Genomic DNA, 22,334 nt, shown 5'->3' on the forward strand with positions numbered 1-22,334 from the left:
CCACTAGAACCTAGGATTACCACCCCCTAGGTTTTTTCGCCACCTAGTGTTACCCCTCTAGGACCTAAGGTTACCGTCCCTTAGGGTTTTCCACCACCTAGGGTTACCACCCCTAGGACCTAGGGTTACCACTCCCTAGGATTTTCCACCTACCTAACCATAGTTAGGACTTTCCTGCAAACTCATTCACATATATTAGATAACAAACCAACTTAACTTGAACACTTTGACATAATCAAAACACCGGTTCGATCGTCGGATGCTTCCCGTACCAATAATCTTCCCTTTTTTGATTATGACAACACGGTTCAAAGTTAAGTAAAAAAATATAACAACAAATAAGAAATTATGACAATAAATAAGAAATATAGACATGAGCATGAATGTAAAAATTTATAAAACTTATGCTTCTTCTTATGTTTAAATTCTTAATTTACTTAATTTCTTAAAAATTCTTAATTTACTTAACTTCTTATTGACTTTTCTCTTCCCCTTTGACATAAATAAAAAAGAATAGGTAGAGAGAAAAAATAGAAATATATTCTATGTAATTCTAAGCTCCCCCTGAAGAGTAGCATTTAGCTGAATTTAGTTTTAAAAATGCTTAGCTACTTTAGAAATGCTTTGAAAAAATATTTAACTTTTTCAACAAAAACATAGATAAACATAAGTTTTGTATCTTTTTCAAAAAATAAACTTAGCTAAATTTTCATCTTTAAAATTGATTGCGTTGAGAAAATACCTTGCCAAATAGCTAAGTTTAGAAAATATTTTAATTTAATATTTAGTTTTGAAAATTACTAAGCTAAAAACTTAGCTGAAAGGGAGTTTAATAAACATTAGGGGTTGAAAGAAAATTTTCTTGCAAAAATACTTAGTTTTTTCAACAAAAACTTACCCCCCCCCCCCCCCTTTTTTAAAAAAAAAATTATTTGAATTATTTTCTTTGAAAACATTTTTATCAAAGACTTAGCTAAACTTTTGAAAATAATCGTTTTGTCAAGTATTTAGTTTTAAAAAGACTTAGCTTTAAAAAGACTTTGAGAATTTTAACACTTAGCTTTAAACGTAAAACACTTAGCTTCAAGTAAAGGTTTAAAAAAGTACTCGACTTAAAACAGATTTTAATAAAAGCTTTAGTTAAAGAAAAAATTTAATAGAATCTTAGATTTAAAGTTAAAAACTTAACCAAAAAAATATTTTATTGAAAAACTACTTAATTAAGTAAGTGATTTGAAAAATACTTGAGTAAATACTTAGTTTTTGTATATAATTTACTTTCCATTTTAAAAATAATTTGAATTTTTGGAAATATTAAAAAAAAAATTTAAAAAACTTAGCTCGACTTCTTTCACTCCCCTTTGATTAATGCCTTAATAAATTCTTAGGGTCCTAGAGTCCAAGCATGTAAATTAACAAAAACTTAGCAATGATTTTCCTAAATTTTCATCTCACCCATTTTAGGTTATCAAACATGTTCAGCTTATGAGTGAGTATGAGACAGAGCTAACTTTATTTAATTCTTATCAATATTTGAAATTGAGATAAGTTTGAAAATTTAGTGAGTTTGAATTTCAAATGAGTAAACATTTAAAATTTTGAAGATTTTGAAAATATAATTAATTTAGTTTTAAATCATAATTTGAAAATATGATTTGAGAATTAATTAAGATTTTTAAAATTAATTATCATTAAGATTTTGAATTAACTATAATTTGAAAATTAATTATTATATGATTTGAAAATTGAAAATTTAATAATTAATGATTTGAAAAATTCTAATTTTGTAAATATTGATTTTGAATTTCGAAATTCTTATGATTTGAAAATTATAATTTTGTAGATAATGATTTTGAATTTAGAAATTATTATGATTTGAAAATTATAATTTTGTAGATAATGATTTAGAAAATAATTATGATTTCGAAATTAAGATTAAAATTAATTAAGTTAAATTTATTAAATTGATTAAATTGATTAAATTGAATTAAGGTTGATTAATTAGATTAAATTAAATTAGGTTGATTAAATTGAACTAAGTTCATCCTAGGTCTATCTCACCCGATTCAAAGTTGTCAATCAGGGAATATTATGTATATTTGTGGGATGGTTATGCTTAATTTAGATTATGCCTAAGGATTAATTTACATTTGGGTTAAACTCAGGTTTTCCAATTAGTCAATTAAATACACATTTCAAGGATCGGCTCCCAGGCTGTGGCGAGACACTAGGCTTTCTTGGGTATGAGATCATCCATCACTTCTAGACAGAGTCTTTCAAAGAAATTATATATTTAATTTTCTTTTTAAAACCCCTAGGTTTAACTAATCAAGTGTAAATTATGCCTAGGTCCTTAATCTATCCTGATCTAAGCATGCATATTGTAAGGAAAAGAAAATAACAATCATCAAACAATTCTATTTATTTATAAAGATAATTTTTCTATTGCCTCCCCCTGGATCATAGACTCGATATGATCTATCAAGGTAATGGACTTGATCCTTGGGAATTCAATATTGACCAAGTCCAACTTGATTGACCAAGTTAGACTTAGGTACCCATGCTTGGACTACCTTTCTATTTGGTTTGTTAACAAGTGATAGATAAAATCGGTATTTTCTTTTAGTTTTAAATCCTAATCCGGATCAATTGTATATGACCTTCTGTTTTCCAAGAATCAAGTCGAGATTCTTGGGACCCAGTGTAAACCGTTCCAATGTTATCTTCAAATCCTTGACTTGAGTTTTCAGGCTGGAATTCTCTTCCTCAAGCTTTTGGACTTGAGTTGAGGTTCCAATCTGAATCGGGTTAGTCAAGAATTCGGAGTTAGTCACTTCTTTAAGGGTTGTTACCTCCTTTAGAAGTGATTTGATCCGAATGTTAGATTTAGCTAATTTCTTTAACAAATAAGAAACTAAATTTTCTAAATTAATACCAGAAATTAAGGAGCTTACAGTGAGTTTGGGCCCTTTGGAAATGGATACGGATCTGTGACTTTGTTCAAACTCAGTTTCTGACTCGCTCTCGGTTTCGGACTCGAACTCGGACTTGGTTTCGATAATATTTGCTTGTACCGATAGAGCGAGAAAGCTTACTTGTTCTTCTTCTTCGGATTCGGATTCGTCTGATGACTCGGACCATGTTGCCTTCAATACCTTCCTTTTCCGTTGCCTTTGGTTTGGACAATTCGGCTTGTAGTGCCCCTTTTGGTTACAGCCGTAGCAAGTAACTTTAGTCTTGATCTTCGTGTTCGTTTGAGTTGCCTTTTTCTTTTTCTTGCTAATCTTCCAAACCAGTTTTATTAGTTCGGCGGTAATCTCGTCGTCGTCTTCTGAGTCTGTTTCTTCTTTGGACTCGGGTTCGGTTCTGCATCTTGGTTTTCATTTGCGCGATCTGCTTATACCTGCAATCAAGGCTATACCCTTCTCGGTCGATTGTGCGTTAACTTGTTCATGAAATTCAAATTCAGCAAATAGTTCATCTAATTTAATTAAAGATAAGTCCTTAGAAACCTTGTAAGCATCTACCATGGATGCCCACAAGGTGTTCCTTGGAAAGGTGTTTAGGGCATACCTTAGGATGTCGCGGTTCTCCACTTTCTGTCTGATTGCATGGAGTCCGTTGAGTAGATCTTGTATCCGGGCGTGGAGCTGGCTAGCCGTCTCTCCTTCCTGCAATTTAATATTATACAATTTATTGAGAATTAGATCCCTCTTACTTACCTTTGTATCGGACATGCCGTCGTGCAACTCGATCAGCTTCTCCCATAGTTCTTTGGCCCTCGAGAACGGGCCGACGTGGTTCAGCTCCTCCTTCATCAGTCCACATTGGAGGGTGCAAGTCGCCTTGGCGTTAGCTTCTACTTTCTTTATCAGAGTTGCGTCCCAGTTCTCGTATGGTATTGGTTTGCTGGCTCCGTCAGTTGGTAGTTCCATCCTGGTTTTAACAATTACCCAGACTTCAAAGTGAGTCTGAAGATATAACTCCATCCGGCCCTTCCAGTAGCCGAAGTCCTCTCCGGTGAAGAGCGGTGGGCGAGCGGTGCTATAGCCTTCTTGGAGTACCATAAACACGAAATCAACTGCGCAGATAAAAATAGAAAAACTCGTCCTGGGACTTAATCTTGGATTAGTAGTGTGGTTTTTTTTAAAAAAATAAAATACGATCTCGAGTGGTGTTGCACCGACTTCGAGAGAAGAATTCGATTATGAAAAAACTAGATCGGAAGGCGACAAGAATGTCGATTCTGATCGACTTCGAAAAACTGAAAAACACCACGAAAAACGTGCTTGATTGGTGGTTGCACCAAATCAAAGTGACTTTGCATTGATACCAATTGTTGGATCGAGAAGCGCTAGAGGGGGGGGTGGGGTGAATAACGCTCGTGGCTTTCACTTATCGAAGTCGAAAACGTATCGAGTTAAGCAACGGAAATTAAAATAAAAACACACACACAGAGAAATTCAAGATTTACTTGGTTCAGAGCCTAGGGTGACTCCTACTTCAAGGCCCACGCTTGTTAAACATTTACTTTGGGCAACAACTATAATTGCACAAATTTATAGATATGTAATACAAATAGAACAGTTTTTAATCTTATACTTACAACAGATAAAATTGAATTTGAAGCTCCAGGTCGTCAGGGTGTTGCTACAACACTTCTGGAGCAGCACATGGAAGAAGGATTGCTTGGGAATTGATTAATCCAAAGTGCTAGTCGAGTGCTCCTTATAAAGCTTGCTGAGGGTGCCCTCAATCCCCTTAAGGGGCGCCCTCATCCGCGCCAAATCCGCCGCGCAAATGAGCTCTGAAGAAGTCCTCACTGATCCTCTTGAAGGCGCCTCTATACTCCTTGAGGGCGCCTTCAAAGCTGTCCGAGGTGCCTTAAGTCTCCATGAGGGCGCCTCTAGCCTTGCTACGCGAATTTCTCAGCCTTGCACCTGAGGCGCCTCCAAGCTCCATGGAGGGTGTCTCGGATATTGTTCAAGCGAGACAAACTTTGCTCTTTAGTCCCTGTAAAATATGTTAGTCCACAAAATAATAACATACCCTGCAAAACAAAATTAACACATAATAATAACATAAAATAAGTGTATGATAGTCATCGGACTGTCCAATTCTGACTTTGAATTTTTGATCGGAAACTCTAGGTCGAACCGATGCCTACTGTTCCCTCTGCGGGGAATGCGCCCTCACCTACTCCACTCAGGAGAGCATACCCGATGCCAGTCCGGTCCTCTAGACTGATTGGACTTTCTATCTAGGGTTATCCCCCCTAGGATCTAGGGTTACCACCCTCTAGGATTTTCTATCACTTAGGATTACCACCCCATAAGACCTAAGGTTATCACCTCGGTAACAGTAGATTTCGACTACAGAATATTCTTGTAAGGTTCTGTCGAAGGGGGCAGTCGACTGACACTTAGGGCAGTCGACTGATACCAGTCTAAAACTGTTTTTAGCATTAGTTTGTGACCATGTCAACTCGCTTAGATGTATGGGATCCAAGGGGGATTAATACATGAGTTTAGGGTCAGTTTGGATGATAAGTTTTCAACAATTGGGATATTGTTGGAGAACTTTTTGGATGTTAGGCAAAGGGGGAGAAGTAAGGTTTAATTGGGAAAACCTTAAGTTCCTTTGTGTAGGGAGAGCCTTGGGATAGGTTCTTAAAAAGCCTTGTGATAAAATCCTAGCTCAATGGGGAGCTTAGGTGTAGGGGGAGCCTTGGGATAGGTTCTTAAAAAGCCTTGTGATAAAATCCTAGCTCAATGGGGAGCTTAGGTGTAGGGGGAGCCTTGTGATAGGTTATAATGCATGTTTGCATCTTGTTTCGGCGGTTGCCAAGTGTGTATCCTTGGCAATGTAAGTCCATTCGGCGGTTGCCAAGTGTGTAGCCTTGGCAACGTAAGTCCATTCGGCGGTTGCCAAGTGTGTAGCCTTGGCAACGTAAGTCCATTCGGCGGAGTAAGTCCAAGTGTGTAGCCTTGGCATCGTAAGTCCATTGTTTTTAGCATGTTTATTTGCTATATGTTTTCCCTAATTTAAACGTATTGCCAAACACCAAAAAGGGGGAGATTGTTGGAGCAATCCCAATGGTCCGCGGGACCATGTGTTTTGGTGTTTGGGCAAAGGGTTTAAGTTAGGTTTACCCTCGTTATTTGATATGTGTACTTGAGTTGTGCAGGACTGCAGGTGACACATGTGACTCAGGTTGACGGCTTCAGGTCCGGTGAAGGATGGAGCATCCGAGGGACCGTGGACAAGGCAGCAAGGACAAGGGCCGAGGGAAGCGACTTCGAGGCATACGCGAAGGATGACATTGAGGACGAGCCGCGGGCTTGAATGCATCCGAGGGACGAGAGCCAAAGGAAGTAGGCTTGAAGGCAAGAAGTCAAAGCTGCAAAAGAAGCATCAAATGAGTTGTAAGGGTGAGGGTACGAGTGCATGAGAGATTGTACTCGGAGTAAAATCCTAGTTTTAGGGTTTTACTGTAGCGACACTGTAGCAGCCACTGTAGCGCACTGTAGCAGTTACTGTAGCGCATTGTAGCAGTCGAATGGTGCATGGACCAGTCAACTGATGCACTGTAGCAGATAGCCGTTGAGAGAGCCGTTGGGCTGGCATCAGTCGACTGGTGCAAGGACCAGTCGACTGGTAACGGGCAAATCATGTTCTGATTTGTTCCAAGCTCTATAAGAAGGAGGTTGGTATGGCCGGCCAAGGTGACGAAATTAGACTTGGTTAAAGCATAATTAGTAGTCACCAAAGTGCTCAAGGTTCCCTTGTGTCCAAGAGGTCTTGGTGAGTTTGTGGTGAGGTTTCTCCACCCACAAGGAGGTTTGAGCTAGCCGGAGTTTCCGGGGACTAATCCACCGACGGATAGGGATCGTCCACCTTACGGACACGCCGTGGAGTAGGAGCTTTATCTCCGAACCACGTAAATCGGCGCGTGTTGGTTTGCTTGCTCTTTCTTGTTCTTTATATTTGTATTTAGCTTTCGTATTTGTGTTTGTATTATTTGTATTCCGCTGCGCAACTAACAAATACGTAGAAAGCGAGCGATTTGGGGGCACCGTCTATCCAACCCCCCTTCAAGCCGGCCGCAAGATCCTCCAACAGTTTTCCCTTTCTCATTTCTCGTTCCAAACCCATAACTCCCATATACCCTCTCATATTCCTCAGTTTTCACTCCAACATGTCATTTAGATCACCTCCTATTAAAATCATTTCATTTGGTGGATATTTTGTAATATTTCATCTAAGTCCTCTCAAAATCTTGATTTGGTAACTTCATTTAATCCTACTTGTGGTGCATATACATTAATTATGTCCATAGTTTCTTTCGCCACTATTATCTTAAGAGTTATAATTCCATCTCCTTTTCTAACTACTCCTACAACTTCATTCTTTAACAAACTATCTACAATAATATCCACTCTATTTCTTGCTTTACTCTTTCCAGTGTACCATAACTTAAAACTCAAGTTCTCTATCATATTTACCTTCTCGCCTATCCATTTTGTCTCTTGTACACACAAAATACTAATTCTTCTCCTAATCATCATATTTATTACCTCCATTAATTTATTAGTGAGAGTTTCTATGTTCCATGTTCCAAATATTAGATTATTAGTTTTTCTATCATATTTGTTCTTATCTAACCTATGGTGTGAGAACTCTTGCCTATTTAACACTACATCCAAGTTCTTATGGAGATGTAGCGGTCTTTGCTGAGACATTACAGTCAGATCCTGTAACGCGAACTCTTACATATTTAGCATTACACCCGAGTTCTGGAGATGTAGTGGTTCTTGTCGAGACATTATAGTTGAACCCTGCAACACGTTCCTTCCGGGGAACAACCTAGCATTAGTACAATAGTTTAATGAATCCATTCATTGAATATTTATCATAGTTTTGACGCTGGCTGGTAGCCTAACGCAACCTTCCTCTTTTATCCGGGCTTGGGGCCGACTATGACCGGTCGTCATGGGCGGAGTTTTAGCTTGCATTGTACTTAAATTCAAATAAGATAGTATGTTGTTACTATCTTATTCTTTTCATTTGTATGAATTGCTTCTTTTCGAAGATTTTGGAAAGAAGAGTTTTAGTGGATTGCCCAATGGTGCGATCAAGAGATCGCAGATCTTGGAATAGGAGTTGACCTAAGCTCCGAACCAAGTAATTGAAACGAGTTCTTTATTCTTCTCTGCATTACTCTTGTTTTAATATTTTAAAAAAAAAATTAACGTGTGATATTCACCCCCTCTTTTATCGCATCTTTCGATTCTTCACATTGTAGTTGACTTATACTTAATCAAACTTGAATCTCTAGGATGAACTTATTGAGCCGATTCAATTTGACTCGAGTCTTATTTGAACATAATCCAATTTCTTTTGGATCATATTTGACTTATTTTGATTTTGACTTTGACTTTGAAATCAACATGACTTTTAACTCCATAGGATACATGACAGTTTCAAAAAACCACCACATCAGTGACAAAGAAATAACTAAAACAAATGGAACAATGGGGTCTGAACTCTGAAAGAAAGCTATGACAAAGATGACTCTGGCCTTATCCCCAAGCCATCCATATAGTCAAAAGAAGCTGCTCCCAAATCCTTAAACAACTATACATAAATTAAACCCTTATCTTGAAAGCACTAAAAATGTCTTTCTCATAACTAAAATGATTGAGCAAAGCGGAAGGTTGGGACATTTATAGCTGGGACAAACGTCTTCATTCCAGTTTTGTCTTTCTTCAATTAAGCACACCCAACTTTCTTCTGCCTACAGAAACTCACAGAGAATCTTCCATTATTGTGCTTGTTAACTTGGTTGAATCCAGCAAACACTCCACTTATCGTTTAGGTGTTTCATGTTTGTTCAACTTTACATAACTTAAAAGTTCCCTTTCAGTTTCTGAAGTAAGGAGCTTCATATATAAGAGGATCCTCAAGTGAGCTTTAGATTGTCAGCCTTCATCTAAAGAAATTTATGGTGATGACTGCTGATTTATTAAAAGAATCAAAATTTAAATTTTAATAGGACGAATATTTTGAATATATATATATAGCAAAACACATGTTTAAGGAGACAATATAAAAATAATTATTATTGTACTATTTAATTAAGAATTTGAAACCTTTAATAACTAATTTTAGTGAAAAAAAAAATTAAATTATATTAATGTCCATTTTTTTCATACTAAAAATAATTTTAAAATTTATTAATAATTTTCTTTGATTATTTTTTATATAAAACATACGTACATTCTCTTTAATCCCACATATTAAGATTGTCAACACCGTGAACAGAGAAACTTCTATAAATAACTTGGGCCAGCGACATTAAAAAGCATCCGTTTCTTAGTCTTTTGACTAAGATCAAGTGTAGTATATATTCTTATCAATTTAATTTTTTATATAAAAAATTAAATGAGAGAGAGTTCGTTACAATAGCTTGCTGCTAGGGTTCTCGAGTAATTACCAAGTCTAATTTATGGACTTGGGATACTAATTTACGCATATTCATATATTATATTACACATGTAATATGTGTACGCGATAGCTAGTAAAAAATTAAGGACAAGAATCTAAGAGCGTCATTTTTTTCTTCGTTAAAAAGACCCTACTTTATGTTTTTTTTTTTATCAAAAATGCATCCTATGTCTCTGGTAAAATGACACAACTATCCTCTACTATACTATTCTCATTATTATATTTCTCCTCTTAAATCTTTAATCTGGGTCACATTGTAGCAACTATGATTTCATGGTTGCTACACAGTTATAGTACCTATGATTTCGTAGCTGCTACAACTGAGCCGCCACACAATCATAACAGCTATGATTTTGTAGCTCCTATAGCATGATTTTTTTTCTAAGACTAAAATTGTTCGCAGCCTCTGAAAATACTTTAAATGATGTTTTTTGAGCTGAAATTGAGTTGTTATGAATTTGAATTGATAATCAGTTGTAGATCTCTGAACGAGCATCAATTTGACATATTGTGTGTCCCGTGATTCAACTTGAGTTAAAAATTATAATTTCTCAAAATTTAGGATTTAACATTTACGTTGTAGTAGTTACGATGCTGCCATGTAGTTATAGTAATTACGGTTTCATAGCCACTACAATGTGAATATTAAATCCTAATTTTTGAAAGGCCATAACTTTTAATTTAGGTTGAACCAAGAGACACATAATATATCAAATTGAAGTCTGTTCAGAGATTTATAATTAATTATGGAGTGGAACCCATAATGGTCTAGTTTAAGATTCAAACAATATCATTTAAAACCTTTTTTATGCTCCAAATAATTTTAGTCTTAATCAGTGGTGGATTTACATGGGGACTGGGGGGGGGGGGGGGGGGGGGGCCCCCCATCTACCGTGTAAATCCCCCTATATATATATATATATATATAATGGTGAAGGAGTACAAGATGATGAAATTAATCTTCCTTTTTAATATATTTTAAATGGGAATGATAGACTTATTAAATATGCTATATAATTTTTAGAGAAAAATATTTCTTTTGGGTGTTTTTTTAATTTACCTGATAGGAATTATGTTAGAACGCACAGGTAAGATTATTTTAAAAGATTGATAGTTACAATAAAAAAAATTTAAATGATACTTTCATTAATAAAAGGAAAATGATCATTAATTATATACAAACATTATTAGTAATAATATTATTAATTTATTACTATATAAATCTTTTCTAATTTATGGTATAGACATTTATCTCGATCTTCTCCAATTCACTCCAAAATCATTGTTATTACTTTTATTGTAAATTATGTCATTGTCTATCGCCAGAATTTAAAATTGATTACATATTTAGAAAGTCTGCAACATAAATTTTCTATTGGTAGTTTGATACCAAAATCTTGAAATCGTTGGCCCTTTTTCATGTCGGAGCTACATTTGAACTTGTTCGCTATTGTTGTCTCATCAACCACTATGTAACCCAGGACGGTGATTTCTAAGTAAATTTTGACCTCGATTTCAGTCCTAAATTGAGAATTCGGAGGTTGTTCAAAGGTGTACAAATTTCCGACGATAATTATTTTTGTCACTTAACATGCGACCCCCTCAAATTTAAAATTCTGGATCCGCTCCTGGTCTTAATTTGTTTTTTCAAATTATAGCACCTACGAAATTGTAACTGTTACAACTGTGTGACAGTTCAGTTGTAACAACTAAGAAACCGTATCAGTTACAATACACTACGATGTTGCCATGTAGTTGTATTCAGATTGAATCACGAAACACACAATATATCAAATTAAAACTAAAAAAATATCATTTAAAGTCTTCTATGAGGCTTCAAATAATTTTATTCTTAATATATTTTTATATATTAAAATAATTATGAAATCATAACCGATACAATGTAATAATTTAATTATAATAGTTATGAAATTATATTTTTTATAATATATTTTAGGTTTATGATTTAGATGAAAAATACTAGAGAAATAATAATACTAATAATATAATAGAGGATAATTAGATGGCGGTGGGATAAAAGCATACCCTTTTAATTTTTACTCAAAAATTAAACTATAAATGGGCACTTAATTCTGATTCCTAAAATGTGTCCTCCACGTGGTGTGGACTCCACACCTCATGTGTATATTTATTATCTTTTTATTGCTATTATTTTATAATTTCAATATCACCTTTAAAAAATTACATTTTTCACATAAGTAATTTAATTGATCACCATGCAACCTAAAATATTGCCTATTTAAACTAATTTTATTTTTTAAAGAAATTGATCATAATTTATTTTCATCATCAAATTTAATTTAATTTGTTTCTGTTATTTGTACTCTAATTGTTTCATGCGATCTAATTAAAATTTATACGTATGTTTATCAATTTTATTTTTTTATTGAAGTTAAATTATATAAAAAATTCACATATATATAATTTGTCGAAAACGTGGACTTTTAGTAAATTTCATCAGAAATTTAATTTGGAAATCACTAACTGTGCATCCCCTAACTAGAGTAAACAGGCAACAACAGCAACAGCCAGCCAGCGGAGCAGCTTCTGCTTCGCTCAGAACGCATCAGCAAATCACGTGCCTCGTCTCCGTTCCATGTTTCACCGTTCACGCATCCCGGTGTTTAGGGTTTGGTGGCAGAATCAATCAGACTCATATTGTTCTGGAGTTGCTCATTCTCTCCTTTTCGTTTCGCTGCTCTGCTGCGCGATTCATGACTTCCTCCGTCGCGGCCGCTGGCTCTTCTTCTTCTCCTCCTCCTCCTTCCGCATTGGGCGGTGGCGGAGATGGCGGAAGGAAGGAAAGGAAGGAGGCGCTGGGGTGGATCGAGTGGTTCAGAGGATGGTGTGCTATCGTCTGGGAATTCCTCTTCCAGAGGATCGCCGCCAGCCACGTAGAGAACCCGTTGCCCCTTCCGCCGCTTGACGACGTTACCTGCATTGTCACCGGCGCCACTAGCGGCATCGGCCTGGAGATCGCCAGGTCCTTCCTCTCGTTCAAATTAGTAATTCTTGGAACTGCTTGCCTTCTTGCATCCTAGTTATGGGCCCGATCTTTCGTTTAAGCAAAATCCTTCGTTTATGGTGTTATTGAATGGTATCTTGCACACTGACAAGTGATAACCAGTCTGAAGATGTGGATTAAGGAACAGCGATTTCTTTCTTTCAGCTGATGTTTACATTCAAATAGATGCTCGTTTTATTTTGGATCACAACAAGTGACCTTGGCTGCCTATTAGGAATGCATTTTGCGGAGGCAGTTAGTCTTATTTACGTTGCATGACATTGCTTTATTATAAATTGCACAACGAGGAATCGGAGACCAATTTGGACACGATGTTGCATCTTGATTCAAATTTGCCACCATTTCTTTTCCTTTGCATCCATGAATGGTACTGGAGAAAAAAAATTGACACCATAGCCATCTCTTGATGTCTTACTGCATAATTATGGCAATTTCAACTAGTCATCAAACAATTGGCTGCCCATATTATTTGAATTTGTCCACAGAAAGTCCAAATTATGGACGGAGTGTTCAAAATTATGGATAGAAATATTGCTCTGTAATGTTTCTGTTATTGTTCTCCTATTTTTTTCATATCATATGCTCTTTGGTTTTGCAATATTATTTGCTAATGTCCAGGTTTTATCATAATTTGAAAGTGCAAATTGCAAACCATATCAGATTGGAGATTGATATAGCTTTTCATTGCATTGCTTTTATCATTGCTTGTCCTTTTATTAATTGAGATTAATTGGTTGCCATTAACAGGCAACTCGCAGAGTCAGGAGCACATGTTGTAATGGCTGTAAGGAGACCGAATTTGGCTCATGAACTAATCCAGAAATGGCAGAATGACAAGTCAGAGAGTGGCCTACTACTTAATGTTGAGGTATATGCAACTGAGAAGCAAAACGCAAACAGATCCCTGTCATCGCTGCCTCATAAATTATACAAGTTGTAACTATTGTCGATCTGGTTGTTGGCCACTATAGAATTATGTTGTTTTTCTTTTTAATTTCGTCTTGCAAGTTTAATGAGGTGGGCCTTACCATCTCATAATGAAAGAAGCATTCTTATCTATTAAGTGAAAATCTTTTGCTGCAATTTGATTATCTCGAGTGGTCTCAAATTCTTAAAATCCCAGGTGATGGAACTTGATCTGCTCTCTCTTGACTCTATTGTGAGATTTGCTGAAGCTTGGAATGCTCGGAATGCACCATTGCATGTGTTGATCAATAATGCTGGCATTTTCTCTATTGGAGGTTTGAATCATTTCTACCAGTTGATAAATTTCAGTAATTTTCATGCAAAATTGTACTAATTCCTTATGTTAGTTTCCTAACCATATGAAGTTAAAAACACTAAATTCAATGGATGAAATGATGTGTCATTTTTAGTCAGTGCAATGACAATAAGCCATTAATCAAAAGTATTTTTCTTTGCAATGATATAGCTATAAATGAACTTTTCTAATAAAGAATTATTACATCACCATTAATTATAATTTTGATGTATGTTATAGTGTCAACTTTCAACCAATAGTCAGTCATTTAGAATGCATCAAGTGACTCTTCCATGTATACTCAATATTTGATACCCAGTCTTTTATATCTACTTTGATTTATTTTACTTTTTAATACAATTATCCTTAGTTCTCAGATACAAATTAATACTTGCAAGCTGCAAGAACAGGATTACTTATGTTGGCCCACCCTCTTTGGGAACTGAATTTTTTATGTTAAGTCATTTCAAGAGTATGATTTTAGAATTATTCTTCAATTGTTTAAAATAGAAAATTGAACAAATAAACTGCTGATTGTGTCAGTTCCTGTTGGACAATTTCTCTAAGGGAATCTTGGATTCATGTTCAGCTCTAAGTATCTGAATCTATGAAATAGGGACTTGGTTAATCATAGAAATTGGTTTTTTCATGCGTCCATGTTTCATGGTCACTAGTACCAGCTTTATCCTGGAGATAGATCATACCTAGTTTGTACTTCTGTTTAGATATCACTTTTTTCTTCACAACATATACAACTTTTATAGCGTGGAGAAATTTTCAATGCATGCCAGAATGCTAGAATCTGCACATTGGCTTTGTAATAAGTCTAGTTAGTGGTATATTGTAAAATATGCTTGAGCTGTGTATGGTTTGTTGACCAGGATTTAACTACCCATTTACGGTTTGCAGTGGGTCAATGCCCCTCCATGCTTTTCTTTTCAAGTACTGAGACCTTGTAGTTACCTAATCCACCCTACATACTAATATCATTAGTAAATCCTTGTTTCAGATGTTAGCCACTGAACATTAAGATGCATTTCTGATGCTGAACATTTGATGTTGAAGTATCACAGTCACGAGTACTATATTATCGGAGTAGGCATGATGAATGTTCACTGATTGTGTGTTCTAAATATGCCATAGGATAACTTTGTTGGTCCAAGAGCTTTTGCCTGATGCCTAGTTCTATTTGTATATTACTCTGTTTCAAATTATTATCATTGGTTTTTCTTATTGACCCCATCTAGTTGAATGTTGATAAAATTTGTTTTGCATGGAGAAGGCAGCTTAGATTGACTATTCTTAGGCTTCGATTCATGGTGGCATCTCTGGTGCACATGGTGACCTCATCACATTTCTTCTTGAACAATCTCCAGTTCTCCATGTTATTATATTCTGGACCATTTAAGCCTTGCTGATGTTATTGTTTGTGATTTTGTAATCTTTGTGTAGATCTAATCTTGTATGGATTCCATGTGCATTTCATAGGCCCACTTAGGTAAAAGAAGTTTGCTTTTCCAATCTTTAGAAGATTACTATTTTGATATATCCTTCATAAACTGTAGTTGTTTGAGTGGCATATTGGTGGAAGCTTCTGTATGCTTAATCTGTTTACAATTTATGCAGACCTGACACTTGATGACTCTAACTTAGCTAATTTTTCTTAGAACCTCAACGTATTTCCAAGGATGGGTATGAGGAACATTTGCAAGTAAATCATCTTGCCCCAGCATTACTTTCATTGTTGCTTTTTCCATCACTTCTCCGAGGATCTCCAAGCAGAATTGTCAATGTCAATTCTATTGTAAGTTGTATGTGAATATTGAGAACACAAGTAAAAAGAACTTTCTTATCAATTGCATCATGTAGTTGGTATGTCTCAATTTGTCTTTCATTTGCTTAGAATTTATTTATTTAGATCATCTTTATATGATTTACGGAGGCAGGGAATATAAAGCCTCAAGGATGATTTCTGAGGACATTTACCCTACCTTTTGAGCACTTTCTTATTTCTTTAAATTGATGAGGTCTCTTCTAGGTAACTTAGGCTTCTGTTTGTTCTTTAGATGCATTGTGTTGGTTTTGTGGACACAGAGGATATGAACATGACTAGCAGAAGGCGTAAATTCACAAGTTTAGCTGCTTACTCAAACAGCAAACTTGCACAGGTAACTGTATTGAACGTCTTGATGCGTTTTAAAACTCATTTTGTAATTTGTATCACTTTAATTTCTGCCAAAGGTGTGTTTGGGATCTATAATTTCTATGATTTTTTAAAGTTTCTAGTTAAGCCTTTTTATATATATAAAAAAAAATTAATGCCATTTGAATCATAATGCAACTCTTGTTCTTTAAATTCTTGACTATTTGAGTTAACTGATGTTGCGACTTCTGGTTTAGGTGAAATTTAGTAGCATCCTTCACAAGCAGATACCTGCAGAAGCTGGCATCAGCATTATGTGTGTTTCTCCTGGTGTTGTTCATACCAATGTTGTGAGTCTGTATTTCATAAATTTCTTCACTATGTTTTAGCATTACATGACCTTTAAGTTTGCGTTTCCTTTTTATTTTTGATTTAGTAATCCCATGACATCTTCCATGTTGGTTCTGGCAAATAACTCATGTTGCCCCACAAAATAGACACAAAGGCAAAGGGAACTCAAGTATTCTTAATAGGCATTTCTATTGAAGAAGGCACCCTGGCCATCTTACTAGGCACTCTATTTGATTTACATAAGCTGCTAACTAAATTTAAACTAGAAACTTCATTGCATTGCATATGGGCTAAAGTTTAATAACCTTTACGTTTCCCTATTTAATTCTTCTAGCCTTGATTCCAGAAGATGCAACTTGGGATGCCAGTATCCATAAGTGAGAGATATTCCAACTTTTGAGTTGCTGACAACATTGTTGTTTCACTGTTAACTTATGCATATGGGCATCTAACGATGTTCACGACATACATATTTTCAATCTGCAGGCAAGGGATCTACCGAAAATCGTCGTAGCAGCATACCACCTAATTCCATATTTCATATTCAGTGCTTTAGAAGGTAGGAACTTTTTGAGTTGGCTAACCTCATTCGTTTTTTCTGATGACTCCTATCAATAAAGAAAAACCACTTGGCCATTGTAGGTTCAAGAAGCACTTTGTTTGCAGCCACTGACCCACAGGTTCCAGAATATTGTGCATTGCTGAAGTCTGACGAATGGCCTGTATGTGCCTACATCTCATTCGACTGTCGCCCAACGAATCCATCTGAGGAAGCCCACAACTTGGAAACTTCTCAACTGGTTTGGGATAAAACATTGGAGTTGATCGGCCTGCCATCTGATGCACTGGGCAAGCTCATTGAAGGGGAGCCAGTGCAATGCCGATACACTTCAAAGGCCCAATGAAATGACACGATTTCCACAGATTGTTTTGCGCCTTCGCTAGTCAATAAGATTCACAATTAGGGGAACTGGAATTGCTATCACTGTAGTGTGCTTTATCCATTGAGGCCTTCGTTGTAATGCCCGTAATGTCTCCTAGTGTACTGAATGGTTAACCATCTTCTCTGTGATTAGTGACGTAAACTCCAGATTCCATGGGTCAGCAGATGTAGTGGTTCTACCAAAGCTATGTTAGATTAGTTAATTAATTACTGATTAGAGGGCAAATTTGACATGGGGTAATTTTGAAGTCTGAAATCGAATCCAAATCTAAATCGGTGAGCATTTTTGCCGCGCCAGATCAGATTCGTAGTAAGGGAAACCCTCGACAGCTGATTCTAAAAGAGGCAGAGAGATGCCTCTGGGGAAGTGGTGGAAGGAGAAAGATCTCCTTTAAAAGGCAGGCACTGAAAAAATACACAAGTAAAGGTCGAACATCAACAACTAGAGGGTTGCTCAATTCCTTACAAGGCAGAGGAATTAAGGTGGTCTTCAGTGAATCGAGGTTGGGGAATAGGGTTGCTATTTCAAATTAAAACGTCCAAATTTAAAATTTTCTAACTTAATCTGCACCAATGGCAACCATATCATTGTTCAAATTCAAAGACAACTAACTTGGGATATTTTCTCTCTAGTGAGAAGAATACTTAAAAATAATGGTCGTCTGGATGAGTTTCTATGAGCGCTTTTCAATTTTATTTCTGATGTCAGATGGAAAATTTCTATGGGACCAAATTAATCATCCTCAAGATTAATCAGTTCGAAGAGCTGGATACATGATATCGACTAAAAAAAAGTTAGCCCTCGGGGCATTGGTGCAAATGTCACCACGCCTTCTCAGTTTCCCATGCATATATAGATCGAGTTTCAATTTTGATGAATTAAGAATGAATCTTCCTTAATGGATGGTTGACCTAAGAACACTAGATTGATGGGTTGTCTGTTGCAAGCACTTCCCAATTTAGCTTGATAGTCGGTGAGAAACTTCTGTAGAGCCGGACCGATCACCCCAGGTATTAAGATTTGTTTTTTAATTACAACGCATAGCAGAAATAATTTTCCTTCAATGGAATGGCAAACCTAAGAACGTTGCACGTTAGATATTGAACCGCAAGCGCTTCACAATTTATTCTGATGGTCAGTAGAAAAATTATGTGGGACTGAATCGATCATCTTCAGAATTAGTTGGTTCGAGCTAGATACCTGAATTATCCAAAATATCAAAAACAAAATAACGCCCCTGAGCTATGTGCAGCGATAGGCGCTCATGCAGTCTCCAAGCATCCACAGTTCGATATGCAACTGCAGCATATTATAGGACATTTTCCTCTAGTAAGATGACAAATTTGGGATGTTAGGCTGTTGGATCACTTGTTGCGAGCACTTCCAGATTAAACCTAACGTTGGTGGAAAAGTTCTATGAGACTAGGTCAACCATCCTCAAGATTAGTCGATTCGAAGGGATGAATACTCGGTGTTAACTTAAAAAAATTCAAAGACAAACTCACCCCTAAGGCTATGGCGCAGGGGCAAGAAGCCCATACAATTTTTCAAACATCCACGGTTCAATTCCCAACCACATCGTACTGTAAGACATTTTCCTCTAGTGGGATGACAAACATTGTGGCAAAAAACCGAATACGCTCGCCCCCAACGCCCCCGCCAACCCGTCCCAAGGTCAACACAGAGGAGGTAAATCACGGACGGTTACTAGCCTTTGAAATAGTGATTAACATAAGGGGGGTATTTACCTCAGTTTTGTCGAGATTCGAACCCCAGACCTCATTGTGGCAACACCTCATGCACTAGCCACTAGACCCATCCGAGGGGACAAAAACTATATGGGTAAATTTTTTATAGTGACCGAGACCACCGCCGAAACGACCCCTTATCAGAAACCCCCGAAGGAATTTTTGGGTGAACGGTACCACTTAATTGATAAGAGCCTGCGCAGGGGGGTGCACCTCAGTCAAAGAGTACAACGTCATAACCAGAGCACCCCTGATTCGATTGTTAGTGGGATGACAAACATGAGAATATGAGATGTTGAACTGTTGGGCCGTCCACTGCGAGCACTTCCGAATTTACTTTGATAGCCGATGAGAAACTTCCGTGGGGTCGAGATTGTTATCTGAGGAATAGTTGATCCGAAGGGCCGGATACATGATGCTAGCTAAAAAAAATCAAAGACAAACTTAATTGCCTTATGGCACAGCGGTTAAGGCTCTCCAACAATTAACCAGACATTTAAAGTTTGATTTTCAACTACATATACCGTATGAATTTTCCTACATTTTCTAATTTACGTTAGTAGTCTTATATTTTCTAATTTACATTAGTAGTCGATGAAAAAAATCAGATTTATCCGCTCCAAGATTAATCAATTAGAAGAACTAGATATCTGGATTATCAAAAAGCATTCAAAGAACTTTTTTTTAGCAAACACCATGTATCTAGCCATTCGGACCGACTAATCTTGAGATGATTGACTTGACCCCATAAAAATTTCCATCAACCATGAAAATAAATCTTAAAGTGCTTGTAACGAGCAGTCCAATAGCTAACATCCTAGGTTTGTCATCGCATGAGAGCACAGTGCCCTGCAATGTACCGTAATTAGAAATCGAACCGTGAGTGCTTGGGATACTGCATGGACGCTATGCTGTTACATCAATAAATAAATAAATAAATAAATAATAATAAATTCAAAGACAAATTTTACCTTTTCCGATACTGCAATGAATCAGAGAATTGACGAAACATGATTCAATTTGAAAATGCAGTAAAAATTACTGAGATTGTTTCACATACAATAAGAGATTCCTTGAGATAACTCCAACTCGGAAGACAGCTTGGCAAATCCTATACAAATTGATGCTCCACAAGTTACTGATATATCTCAGAAACTTGTATGGAATTCCCAGTAAATGATGATTGGGATCTCAAAAGAATTGCAACCCAAAGATCCTTCCATTTAAGCAAGTCAGGACAAGCAACAAAAATCATCAGAGGAAAAGAGACCTTCAAAATGCCTACTGCAAGATCATCCACACATGCAGGACGAAGCATAAGCCCTGCCATTTGGAATTAGCACAACCATTCTTTGATTGCTTTACCACTAGCAACGAACCTTCCGGGATTCTTTCGATCAATTTTCATTGGACTACTTGTCTGAAACATTATCTCCCTAACCAAAATTTTAATCGGAGATTGCCCCCTTCTTTGACTATGATTCCCTGTTCCGCAGATTATGGAGATCTCCAATGGCACTGCATTCTCCTTGGAGAACCGCAGTCTCAGCTCCTGCATCCAATTCAATAGGATTATGTATGCTGAAGTGACATGAAATCCATGCAAATCCAATTTCGACCCTGAGGAAGACCACTCCAAGTTCTCATCCAAAACAGACGAAGCAATTAGATTCTTAACCAGCAAGGCTTCGGTGCTTGACGACGATGGCGATTCAGCCTCCAGCTTCTTCAATAGAGCATCAACCGAGAGAGGAAGAGCTCTTGAATTGGACTCGCAAAAGGATTGAATTGTTCCTTTTGAGCAAATTGAAAGAAGCGCGGGGCAGGAGTTCAGCACGCAATTGAAGGTTCGAACGGAGAAACCAACACCCAAAGCTCTCATTTTTTCCATCCAGGAAACCATTTCCGAGAGCTTGCCATGGTGGCCGTAGCAAGAAAGAGCAATGTTGCAGCATACGGTGTCGATTTCTGCTCCCGCGTCTTCCATCGATCGGAGAATCTTTCTCATCTCCGAGAACAGACCCAGTTGGCCATAGCTCTGGATGACCATCTTGAATTCCGGCGGCGATGGCTCGAATCCGGAGGATGCCATCTCGTTCAGTTTCTCCTCGGCGTCGGCGGGCTTTCCCATCGAGCACAGGGCTTTGATCGACGACCCGTGGAACCGCCTATCGGAAAAGGGAATCTCTTGCAGATGTTCATAGGCCTCGTGGAGGGATTGCGTCAGCCCTTGCTCTGAAAAGGCATCGATGAGGTCGCAGTAGAAGAGGGCGAGGTCTCGAGATGCGTTTAACCTCGCAACAGCGTCCGAGGCTAGGGTTTGGGCCGCGTCGTAGCGGCCTTGCTTCTCGAGCACCGCGATTACGCTGGCGGCCAGCTTTGACTTCCATTTGAACCAGCTGGCGTCGTTGATTTGCTCGTAGATCTGCACAAAGGAATCAAATTGCATACTTTGCAAGACGGGAAGAAGCAGCTCAAAGGGGAATTAGAAGGGAGAAGAGGAAGGGTCTCACGGCGAGAGTGTAGGGGGAGGAGAGGTAGAGGAAGCGGGAGAGAGCGAAGAGGGCAGCTGATTTGGAGGACTTGGCGAGGAACTTGCGAATGAGGCGGTGGGTTGCGGCGGAATCGTGGGGAGAGGCAGTGTGGAGGGCGGAGAGGAGGCGGTCGGCGTGCTTGCCGCTGCCGGGGAGGGCGGCGCAGCGGAGGGTGGCGGAGGCGGAAAGCGAGGAGCCCGCAGCCGTCCAGATCAGCGCCATCACGTGTTCGCTGAAGCTCGCACCGTGGTCACTGGAAGTGGAGAACGATAGGGTTCTTATTATTATTATTATTATTTCGAAATTTACACTTTGTTTCGAGTATTTTTTTAGTTGACATGTATAAATTTTTCGAACCGATTGACGATTGGTTCGATCCCATCCAAAATTTTCAAAATTCGATCAGGATACTTTCACAAATCCGTTATTCATCTCGACCTAGAAATTCTTAAAATCCATATTTAAAAGTCTACTATCGCATCATAATCGGAGGCAGTGTTTAACCTAGTAAGATTATTGTATAATGATGCCGAATAGGATGTCAAGATGAACATCTATTTAACCTAGCGGCACGAATATTGCAGTCTAGGCACGAGCGAACCTATGCAATGAGGTCTACTGGCAAGGTAGATACTAGGGAAGGCGTAGTCTGACTTGACCCGGGCCGGTAACCCTATACAACGTGCTCCACCTTGGACTGTTTGACCGGACCCTATGCACAAATGATCAAGGATTAAGGGGAAATGAAGTGATACAACAAAATCCTCCATGAGTTAAATCACAACTAAGGAGCTCGGGAT

General features: G+C 37.5%; 2 protein-coding genes and 1 pseudogene across 2 annotated transcripts; 2 read left to right on the plus strand and 1 right to left on the minus strand.

The window, feature by feature from the left end:
• The first annotated feature begins 9,367 nt into the window (after positions 1–9,367).
• LOC121968706 lies at positions 9,368–9,533 on the plus strand (annotated as a pseudogene).
• Positions 9,534–12,031: 2,498 nt separating this feature from the next.
• LOC122055917 (dehydrogenase/reductase SDR family member FEY-like) lies at positions 12,032–17,412 on the plus strand. Its single transcript, XM_042617607.1, has 8 exons — positions 12,032–12,511; positions 13,301–13,421; positions 13,677–13,794; positions 15,482–15,618; positions 15,881–15,982; positions 16,215–16,307; positions 16,795–16,867; positions 16,951–17,412. The coding sequence occupies exons 1-8, from the start codon at positions 12,243–12,245 to the stop codon at positions 17,211–17,213; spliced, it is 1,176 nt and encodes a 391-aa protein (XP_042473541.1). The 5' UTR covers positions 12,032–12,242; the 3' UTR covers positions 17,214–17,412.
• A 2,502-nt stretch (positions 17,413–19,914) lies between these two features.
• Positions 19,915–21,814, minus strand: LOC122055919 (pentatricopeptide repeat-containing protein At2g17033-like). Its single transcript, XM_042617608.1, has 2 exons — positions 21,514–21,814; positions 19,915–21,425 (listed from the first exon to the last, which is right to left on the minus strand). Exons 1-2 carry the CDS (start codon positions 21,754–21,756, stop codon positions 20,337–20,339), a joined length of 1,332 nt encoding a protein of 443 aa, XP_042473542.1. The 5' UTR covers positions 21,757–21,814; the 3' UTR covers positions 19,915–20,336.
• Between the last annotated feature and the right edge of the window lie 520 nt (positions 21,815–22,334).

Source organism: Zingiber officinale, chromosome 3B (genome assembly GCF_018446385.1).
Source record: "Zingiber officinale cultivar Zhangliang chromosome 3B, Zo_v1.1, whole genome shotgun sequence".
In the NCBI taxonomy this organism is placed as follows: Eukaryota; Viridiplantae; Streptophyta; class Magnoliopsida; order Zingiberales; family Zingiberaceae; genus Zingiber; species Zingiber officinale.

Bases quoted from the DNA above. Each gene is read 5' to 3' on its own strand.
- LOC122055917 (XM_042617607.1), top strand. From the start codon at position 12,243: ATGACTTCCTCCGTCGCGGCCGCTGGCTCTTCTTCTTCTCCTCCTCCT. The intron at 15,619-15,880 runs GTAAGTTGTATG...TTTGTTCTTTAG, and splicing joins TTGTCAATGTCAATTCTATT to ATGCATTGTGTTGGTTTTGT. The intron at 16,868-16,950 runs GTAGGAACTTTT...TGGCCATTGTAG, and splicing joins CATATTCAGTGCTTTAGAAG to GTTCAAGAAGCACTTTGTTT.
- LOC122055919 (XM_042617608.1), bottom strand. From the start codon at position 21,756: ATGGCGCTGATCTGGACGGCTGCGGGCTCCTCGCTTTCCGCCTCCGCC. The intron at 21,426-21,513 runs GTGAGACCCTTC...TCCTTTGTGCAG, and splicing joins CCTCCCCCTACACTCTCGCC to ATCTACGAGCAAATCAACGA.